The sequence below is a fragment of the Cryptotermes secundus genome, unplaced genomic scaffold (genome assembly GCF_002891405.2).
Source record: "Cryptotermes secundus unplaced genomic scaffold, Csec_1.0 scaffold280, whole genome shotgun sequence".
In the NCBI taxonomy this organism is placed as follows: Eukaryota; Metazoa; Arthropoda; class Insecta; order Blattodea; family Kalotermitidae; genus Cryptotermes; species Cryptotermes secundus.
Window position 1 is genome coordinate 1,088,948 of NW_019720566.1, and position 10,539 is coordinate 1,099,486.

The window sequence follows — 10,539 nt, forward strand, 5'->3', positions numbered from 1 at the left end:
CTTAAAGGTCACCTCTTCAAACTGGGACTAAGTAATAGTCCAACTTGTGAGAGGTGTCAAGAAGGAAATGAAACAGCCACACACATCCTGTGTGAATGTGAGGCCTTAGCTTATTTAGGATTACCTCACTTGGGTCAATACTTTATGGAACCAAGTGATTATTTCGACGCCCCNAATCCTGCACTTCATTCGAAGCGCAGGATTGCTGAGGGGATAATCAAAAGGGGAAGCACAATAACCACTGTAGGTCGCGGTGCAAGGGTTGAGAAGACCTACCCCTCATACATTCATTCAGTCATTCATTCATGGGAACGGCAATCCCATCGTCGTTACCCAAACAAACAAACTCCGTGGCCTGAAGTCCGCAAACTATACCGACCGAGCGACCGCCGCTTGTAGGCGAAGTTAGTGCCAACTTTAGCAGAAAGAGGGTGTCGCGTGGTCAGCGCGACGAATCCCCATGGCCGTTAATTTCTGCTTTCTAGACCGGACATCGTCGTTACCCAGTTTACCCAGTAAAGGAAAATGAACACTGAATGGAAATGATTAATAAGAATGGAAGTAGCTGGAGTATGATGCGAATATTGGGCAGCGCCATAGCTCAAGCGGTTAGTCACTGGCTTCCCACCGCGGCCGCCCGGGTTCGATTCCGGGTCTGGTCAAGGGGGATTTGTGGTGGACAAAGTGGCGCTGGGGCGGGTTTTCTCCGAGTACTTCGGTTTACCCTGCCAATCTTCGTTCCACCAATTGTTCCACAATCACCCTCACGTATCATCTGGGACTGGTACAATAGGCCAGAAGTGGCCGCAGTACAAGGGACTTAGTCCCACCCCACTAATATATAGCTATATGAACAGAACAAAAAGTGAAGAGAATTTTTAGTATGATCGTAGAGTATAGAATGTATCTGTAGCCCAGTTAATAACGCTGCCAGTCAAATGGTTGGATGATAATGAGAACTATACACGAAGGAATATGGATGGAAGAAACTGAGCTTCTTTGAATGGAGGGACTGACGAAAACTACGAAAATCGTATTAATGAATACAGTGCAGCAATAATTGGAAGGATCTTATGACGACAATGCGAGACATTATTTCTTTTTCTTCTGCGAGGGCTACAGTCCATGATGAACCTTGGCCTCTCTTACAATTACACGCCGCTGGTCGCGATCCTGTGACTTTCGTCTCCATTTCCTAACGCCCACTGGCTACAAATCTTCAGCTGAATGCAACCACCTGATAACATATCTGCCTATTAGTCGAGTGCCCTCTGGTTTATGTAAACGTGCTGTAAGGGTTCTGCTGCTGCATTCTAAAAAGCTGCCCAAGCCATCTCAGCCACCCCACTTTGATCTCTTTTCTCCATATCTGGCTCATTATATAATTTACAAAGTTCACGGATTCACTCTTATCTCCACATACCACTTTCCTTAACTGGGCCATAAATTCTTCTTAATATCTTTCTTTCAAAGATTTGGAGGGCATTTTCATCTTTTATTTTTATGGGTCAACATTCACTTCCACAGGTAAGTACAGGCTTTATAGGCATCTTATATAGAGCACATTTGGTGTGTCATCCTGTGTGTGTCTGTAAAAATGTAGCGTTGTCCCTGTGCTTAATTAATTAAGCACTATGCCATGAAGGCGTATGGGGGAGTAGACGTATAGATCCACATTTCTTGACCTCGGCATTAGTTCGATGTGAGTGGTCAGCTTCACGCCCCAGCCGCTTTACCACGGGGTAAAGAGCTACCGGTACCCATTGAATAGGAGGTTAGGTGGACCCCAGAGCCGGTCTGGACGACGTGGAGGAGAGAAAATTATTGACCATACGGGAACTCGAACTCCGATCACTCTGTCGTCCAGCCCGTAACCAGTCGCTATACCTACTACGCTATCCCGTCTCCTGTGCGAGTCTGTAAGGACTCGAAACAAGCGGTGACAGCAAGTCTGACAACACATTCTTTCCAACCAGGTAAGAGATATACACAATTACCCTTTCATTTCGCAATTCATACTCAGTTTCAGACTGACGTAATTCAGGAATGATTTCGTCTACGATTATGTAAGGATATTTCCTTACTGTGGGATATGTGTTCAATATTGTGTGCATAGTTCTAGTTCCATCTCTGAGCGCGCACGAACACACACACACACAGACATACATAGTATATGCTAAGATTAAACGGCCATATCGAGGAGATAATACAAGAGGTGTGATTCCCTCGTATTCGGGTGGTACCCGATTTGAATCTCGGCTGTCCTGGCTTTTCTGGTAGTTTTTAACAGGTTCTACAGACTAATCTACTCGCACATCAGAAAACTGCACCTCGAGAGAAGTCACAGACCTCAGGATATAAAAATAAATTTAAATATTACTTAGCCGTATTTCACGCTTCAAAGTGCTTACTAATTTTTTTTATTGCTAGTGGGTGGGGCTAAGTCCCTTGTACTGCGGCCACTTCTGGCCTATTGTACCAGCCCCAGATGATAGGTGAGGGTCATTGTGGAGCAATTGGTGGAATGAAGATTGGCAGGGGAAACCGCAGTATTCGGAGAAAACCTGCCCCAGCGCCACTTTCTCCACCACAAATCCTACTTGACCAGACCCCGAGATCGAACCCGGGCCGCCGCGGTTGGAAGCCAGCGACTAACCGCTTGAGCTATCGGGCGGCCAAAAGTGCTTACTAAGTCCTTCCATGTTACATAACACATGCTTGGCTGTACCACAGCTCTGGCGGTTGGTCGCTGGCTTCCCACCACGGCGGCCCGGGTCAGGTAATGTGGGCAGGTTTTCTCAGAGTACTTCGGTTTCCTCTGCCAATCTTCATTTCACAAATGCATACAGTGGAAAGAGATGAGAAGATGGCTAGCACTATGAACAAATAATAACATAATGCTAGCCATCTTCTCATCTCGGTCCACGGTATGCAGCGTCGTTAAAGAACGTGGCAGATCATACTTCACTCTTCGGACATTCTACCCGCGACAAACGATTCCAACAGACCTACTGGATACGACAGCAGACTGCCATTCATCTGTCAGGCCATTTCGTCGCACACACTTGCCAAACAGTCTGAGACAGAACAGAAGCAAGTAAAGCGACGACGATGTATGACCAAAGAGGAATGCGACAGAAAAAACTCACGACGAGTAACGTCGGGTACATTAAGCGATGCCCTTGAACTTGCTGGGATTCCCACTGGCTTCTTGCCCCTCCCGTTTCGAGCACCGGGAATCACAGCGAGCCGATTGTCTAGCTGTCGCTGCTACGTCCTTCCTATTTTCTGCACATTTCTGATCTGCGACCGGCCGACGTGTGTCTGAAGGGCATACCTTTCCCTGAATTGCTTCATGATTTGTCTTCACTGCTGTAAAAGATAAATAACCCAGCTGCTACGAGGGTTAAGGCGCTCTTTAACCGTTCGAGCACTGGGATTACGAGTTTGAATCCAGATTGACAAATTTTCTCTGTCACACGCTTCTTAAGCCGGTTAACAATATTGTTATAAATAACATATGAATTATAATGATCACAGATAAGTACGTCTGTATGTTAATTCGTTTCAAAATTGGTCTGATCAATCAATTAAATTATTCCTACTGGATCGTATGAATTAGGGTACAGGAAATATAAATAGTAGAAGAGGTAAAGGGAACCGCTTCTGTGGTCTAGTGGTCAGCGTTCCTGGCTACCAAGAGTTCTTGTCACTCGAGTTGTGTATGAATATCCTCTTTCCACATTGGAATTTCCTGAACACGCTACTATAGCCCTACTGATTAAAACTGGGGATTCTAGATGCAGTTGAAATCCGCTGTATATGCGTTTTATGCAAGAACTGCATACAGTGAATGAATTATGGGGACGCTGTGACCACTCGTCTCTGTGCTCATATTTCTAATCCCTGAAAATGACGGTTTCGATTGAATTTGACCCTCCTAGGGCTGGGGACTCTATGCTAAACATTTAAGGAAGTATGAAATTTTGGTAACGGTCAAATACAGGCCTCATGAAATGCAAACAGAACTGCATCAATCTTTTTAAACCCTGCTTATCTTAAAACGTGGTTTCTAAATAAAATAGTACAGATTTTATTAAGGTCTACAACTTTTCTTGAAACATTCGATATAGCATAATTTTGTTATAGTATAAACATAACATCTTATGTAGGATTTGATGTTCTTACAGCGGCGACTACGAAGAATGCCTTCTTCTGGGATGTGGCGCCGTGTAGATCTTGTGTGAACCGACGTTTCGGTATAAGGGGGTACAGGTATAGCTCCACACACGGATAACCTCAGTACCACTTTGAGGCTCATGCCCCGGCAGATTTACTCCCGAATCGAATTACGTAGAATGCTGGGCGTGACAAGATCCTGTGTGAAAGCCGTGGAGCAAAGAATCTTATCTTACTCCTGCCGGGAAGAGAACCGCGATTCCTCGGTTGTCCAGCTCATAGCCTAGTCTCTGCCATGTTTCGTTTATTACATATCATTCAGCAGTCACGAATTTGGCCTTTGGCCTTTCCCAATCCATAATAATCCTGTAAGACATTTGACATACAGTGGATCTGTCCACTGCAATATCTCTGTCCACACAGGGCATTAGCGGCCCATCAGTTCGCGCGAACACCGTGATCGCCATTTCGTGTTTCTTGCTAATATAATTCAATGCTACACAAGACAGATATCGATTATCGTACGAAATATTACTTATGAATTTGACGCACGCCACATTTGCAATCTAAACTATCCGTTGCTGGTAATAAAAGAACTTCATTCTTTCTTGCGAAAACATTGCAAGATTTTAAGTTGTAGTGTGGGCTTAATGGCCTTTTCTAGACATATAGAACAATATCATCTTCCTCAACTCATGCTTGTAACGCATTATAAATTCTCTCAACACTTAGAGCCCTCTTCTTCTCTCTTTTTGTGGGACGCGTTACGACGCCCTAAGTAGCCAGTTCCGAATGGTAGTGTATGATAAATGAATGATTAACTCCGTGGTTTTAGTCCGCAAGCAAACTATAATGACCGAGCGTCCGTCGCTTGTCGGCGAAGTTAGTCCCAACTTCGGACGACCGAGGGTGTCGCGCGGTCAGAGCAACAGATCCCCACGGCCGTTAATCTCGGTTTTCTAGGCCAGAGCCGCTATTTCCTTGAAACAGCTCCTCATTTATCCTCACGAGGCTGAGCGGACCCCGTTCCGGACCCACCACTTCTCAGAGATACTGGTAGCACCGGGACCTCTGGATCTGTAGACAGGAACTCTGACCATTAGACCAAAGAGGCGGTCATCTTCGGACTACACAACTCACCATATATACAGCACACTACATAATGTTATAGGACCTCGGTTAATGGCGGACTTTTGTGAAAATGTTAATGAACTTCCCGGTTCCATGAGAAGCGGAGAGTTGCTTGCCTACCTCAGCAATGACTTCTAAAAAGAACCTCTGCTCCATGGAATTGATTTGTTCTTGTTTTAGTCATACACATTAGCTAACATGCTTTCTTAAGCTTGTAGTAAGTAAAACGCATCTATTGAGCTCACAAGGAAATGAGCTCCAAGTTACCCGTACCACCAAAAGAACTCAAGAACGTAGGGTTCACGTTTCTTTATATATTAATTCGGGGAAGTCGCGTCGTTTAATACATAACGCAACGCGACATTAAAGGAAGTTCCAAGAACGTCAATAACTGCCAACTACAGAACAGCAAAAGGTGTGACGCAGTCTTTGACCAAATGGGCTGCAGATTTCCTGCAAGCATTCATCGCCAGAAATAGTCTCCTTCTAACATTTTCTGCGTTCCTCAACTAAACAAGGGAGGTAGAATTAGGCAGGCATAAATTTGTTTCGAAGGTGGTTGGGGCATTACATCAACCGTGACTGTGCCAAATCCACATTACTTTCGGTTTCATTTAAGTTTATAATTTTCAGAATCTATGAAGTGATTATTTTATAAAGTTGTCCCTGTGTTGCTTAACCAATTACGCACTAGGCCATGAAACCGCACGGGGCTGTGGATGTATAGAACAGCATTTTCTTCACCTCGGCACTAGCTGCAGGTGAGTGGTCAGCTTCACACCCCGGACGCTTTACCCCCGGAGAAAAAGCCCCCAGTACCCACTGGATAGAAGGTTGGATGGACCCCGGGGCCGGCCTGGATGACATGGAGAAGATAAGATTCTTGACCCTACCGGGACTCAAACTCCCACCCCTCGGTCGTCCAGCCCGTAACCAGTGGCTGTACAGACTACGTTATACGGAAACATGAAGGGAAGAAGTAAATTCATGTTTCGAGGAACACTGCCCCATCAGACAGCAAGCAGGGCTGTAGCACATGCAGAACTGACTCAACTTTGACTCACCCTCGATATCCTCAAGGGCTGGCCGACATCAGCACCACCATGCATACGAAAACCCCACGGCGATCCTCCATCCAAGACGATCTCTCTTGTACTCATGGTGTCATCACTGCATTCAAATAGTTCCTCTTCTGGAAGACAGGTGGCAGCAAAGAACTTGACTTGTTATATAACAGATGACGGGTGACCACAGAGAGGAACTCGGATTATTTAACGTAACAGCTGTAGGCACTCCACAAAACTTGTAACAATATTACGAGATTAAATTCCCCACCAGTGACAAAAACGTGATACAGATATCCCTCCTCCTAATGACAGATAATTAATATCGTTCAAGACGTGATACTGGAAGCACGGTTCTGCGATTTATTATAATTACTTAAAAAAATAAGAGCACACACATACACAATCTCTTATCTTTAAAGCAGCACTTCATCCGAATTGTTGTTTCTTTTTTCAATTCCGAGCCATCACGAACTTGGAAAATGTCTTTTTGTTATTTGACTTCTTAATTACTTAACTGTTACCTTCCTCTCCTCTATCCTCTCTTACGTCTGCACTATATTCGTTGAAAATTGGAACTACAATTAGGCCACTTCGAAACCCTTGATGCGTTTCGATACTGTCGCTGCAATGTCATATGATGCTGAAACTCTTCCTGTTCCCTTCGTGTTGCGTGGAGTATGTTTCAAGTCCGGTTGCCAGTAGAGCGGGGAACCAGCCAGGTGAATGCATCGGGCCAACGTCATACTTTCAGCTTCGTTATTATTTCAGTCCTTCAGTACAACAGACAGATGAGATTAGTTTAACTGCAAAGCCTTACAACATTAATTACAGTTTACTGCAAGGATAATATACAAAATAAGAGAAGGAGCAAACCCGTTAAAAGGGGAAAAGTATCGCAAAGATCTACTTTAACTCTTCAGCCACATGAAAAAGAGACCCGAATATAAGAAATCTTGATGCAGGCTCATTTTTCTTCAAGGCTGTTCTACCAGAATCAAAATAAACTGTTTCAATATGTTGTTGTGGTAGCGCTAGAGGAAGAGGCAGTAATTTTCAAAGATGTTCTTCACGATTTTGCCACCCTTATTGGTCTTGGATGTCCGTTATTGCAAATGCAAGTATATTTCCGACAGTGCAGATAGTGTGAATATTACATCATACACCTTCACACTATTGAGAAAGTTAACCTATACATGGGGTTTCTTATTGCACCGACACATAAAACCTTCTATTTTTATTTCTTTAACTGGTGAAAAAAATAAAATGTCATATATTTTATGAAGATTCCATGACTGATAAAGTATATCTGATATTATATCGGGTTTAGTTAGTTAGTTAGTTATTGGAGAGGGTGGGTTTCCCCGTGCACTTAGACCAGTATTGGTCCATTGTGCTTCCCTCTATGATATTTTACTAGTCTCTATACCCTACCGATATTGGTGCGTACCATCAGTCCCGACCGAGCCAGCGAGTTCGGCCTCTACTGGCTTGGCGGTATCTATAATGCTTCCCCCATCTATCAGAGGCGTTAGAGACAACTGTTGGGCGGGAAACGTCCTTGAATTTGGCTCAGTGACCTCATTTGGAGATATGAGGTTCTTTTACGTGCCGTAAAGGTACGACACGGGACCCACGGCTTAAAGTCCCTCCCGGAGGACTTGTTCCCTGAATTTTTCCGCCCTTAAAATTTCCACGACCTCCGCCGGGTTTGAACCCGCGTACCCATGAGGTGGGAACGTTACCTCTAGACTACGGAAGCCGCTTTATATCGGGTTTAATTTCGTTATAAGTTATGTGGATTGATATGGGTCAAAGAAATGGTCCTAACAAGTTTTATGGGCTGTATACACGCAAACCCAAATCTCCTAAGTAGTTTCTATAGCGGAACCCGGAGATGCAAATAACTTCCACATTAAGTGTTCACTTTATGGACACTGTACATAAAAACCAAAACGCAAAAGTGAGTCACATTCTTTTCGTTTTCAAGTGGGTATCCTCCAATCAAGCTACCAGACGTCTTTCTAAAACCTAGCGAGTGGAAATGACAAAACCAGACTTGGACTAGTTTCCATATTCAAAATATGGACCTCTGTTAAGGTTATTCAATTTGACAAACAATATTAGTATTCCGGTTAATTATAATAAAAATGAATTTTCATATATTAATGAAACAGTTTCCTTGCATTTCACTTTTCAGATTATTGTCACATCAGATCTAACATCCTCAACATCGAGTACGTCATTGTCTTTAATAATTCCAATTCCAGCGTAACCCAAGAGACTCTCAGATTATTAAAATGGGAAGAAAAAAAGGAACAAACTCCGTGGTTTTAGTCCGCAAGCGAACTGTACCCACCGCAGCTTGTCAACGAAGTTTCAGAATATAGAACACAAGACAAAATTCCTGTATATTCCTGTCCTGTATTGGAGCAGGTATTCCACTTCACTAAAGCCACATTTTGTGATCAAATGCTGAGAAATTATTTTAAGCTGACTTCACATTACTTTGCTCTTACCATTCTAATTATAAATCTACCAAAAAAAAAAAAGAGAGTCGCGTTTAGAGGGGCATTATAGATTGATATATTCCATAAAATATTCTAAATAAAAACAAGAAAAGTAGTGTCGTATTTATTTTTTTTTAATTTTGTGAAGGCGCGATAAGCGTCTAATACCGCTCATCTGTGAATTCAAACAATGCTACTGTTCGTCTATAAATATAGTCCACAGTACCCCTGATTTTTAAACGTAGCTTTTCTTAGTTAGCTTTTAAACGTCATAAAATGAATTCCTGCACATTTTCTTTATGAAAGAATGAAGAACTCTTAAAATTAATTTTTTCTGCTGCAACGCGATAAATGCAAGCTATTACTCGAGATACAAATGGGGCAGTTGATTTCGTTCGACAAAGCAACTAACAGCAACAGGCTAACCTCTATCGTTGGGTTTCCGGTGTATAAACTTAACGATATACATACTATATAGTCAGGTGACACTTGGTACAACGCTGGCTGCAGTTACAGCATTACACTGAGAAACTAATTATAGACGATCACAAAGTATCAGACGTAATTTTATCCTAATTAAACCATCCCTTGCGGAACTAAGAGTGACAGTTTCTGGATGAAGTTCCAACCGGTACATCTCTTCAATTTCGATGTATACTTGCTTTCAAAATGTAGTTCCGGTAATTTACCGAAAGCAACAGAATCCTTGAAACTAAATTCACAATCCACTATCAAACTACACGGCATAATTTGTAGTAATGTATTTCAATCGATTGTTGCAGTTATTTAATTAATGTAAACGATATCACTATTACGTATGCGATAAATTGTAATAGTATCAGAAAGTTAATTTAATCGTTAATTTTAATCGTAGTCATTTAATGTTATCTACAACACTTCCATACGTTATACGAATATATATTAATACAGCTATAAACCACGGTTAAATCATCGTAATAAAGTAACCGCTATTATGCCTATTTATCGTTCTGTACTACACTCACGAGGCCACAACTATGATTTCGGCTGGTTATAGTTAGATGCAAATAAATCCCGTATGATCAGTTTGCAACAGTAACGCTAACCCTGCATGCATTTCAATATGAAAATAACTTATTTAGTTAAATGCCGCTATTGTTAATCGTAATCATAACAACACCTTAAAGTTCACTTCCGCATGTTATATGAAAACGAAGATTCATTTCATGTCTACACTTATAAGTGTTTATAACAGCACTAACCACATGTCCTGCACACGTCACAGCTCCCCTCTCACAGCCACAACCTATCTTCCTGCCGACCGCTGACGACTGTCCCTGGTTCACTCGCCTGGCGCATCTTCCGAGCGCTCTACTCGCTGTCTGCAGGCAGGAGCAGGAGTTCCCTTCACTACTGTCCTCTCCCCCTCGCCTTCCCTTACCATTGCCGCAGCTCCTAGCCTTGGCCGTCATTTACGGCCGTTTCCTACGTGGAGTCATTACAGTAACCACCCCCTCCCTCACATAACCTAGACTTCAGACATGCACTACCCTCAAGTGGTCTATTGCAGAATTAATCAAGCAATTCCAGGCAGAGCCCGTAAAAACCTATATTCCTACTGCACAGACTTTCAGTCCAACAAACCTTCCGTTTTTGATGTTTTATGCTCATATTTA

At 42.8% G+C, this 10,539-nt stretch overlaps 1 protein-coding gene across 6 annotated transcripts in view; it reads right to left on the minus strand.

The window, feature by feature from the left end:
- LOC111868667 overlaps window positions 1-10,272 on the minus strand; it is a 331,386-nt gene extending 321,114 nt beyond the window's left edge. For 3 of the 6 annotated variants that reach the window (XM_033753177.1, XM_033753182.1, XM_033753175.1), the window contains exons 1-2: window positions 10,126-10,271; window positions 6,375-7,147 (exon numbers count right to left, since the gene is read on the minus strand). In XM_033753177.1, the coding sequence (XP_033609068.1) occupies window positions 6,375-6,470 (96 nt within the window). In that variant the 5' untranslated portion in view covers window positions 6,471-7,147; window positions 10,126-10,271. Of the gene's footprint in view, window positions 1-6,374; window positions 7,148-10,125 lie in introns of all 6 variants that reach the window. The other 3 variants (XM_033753179.1, XM_033753183.1, XM_033753185.1) reach the window with 3 other exon arrangements.
- Window positions 10,273-10,539: the final 267 nt, after the last annotated feature.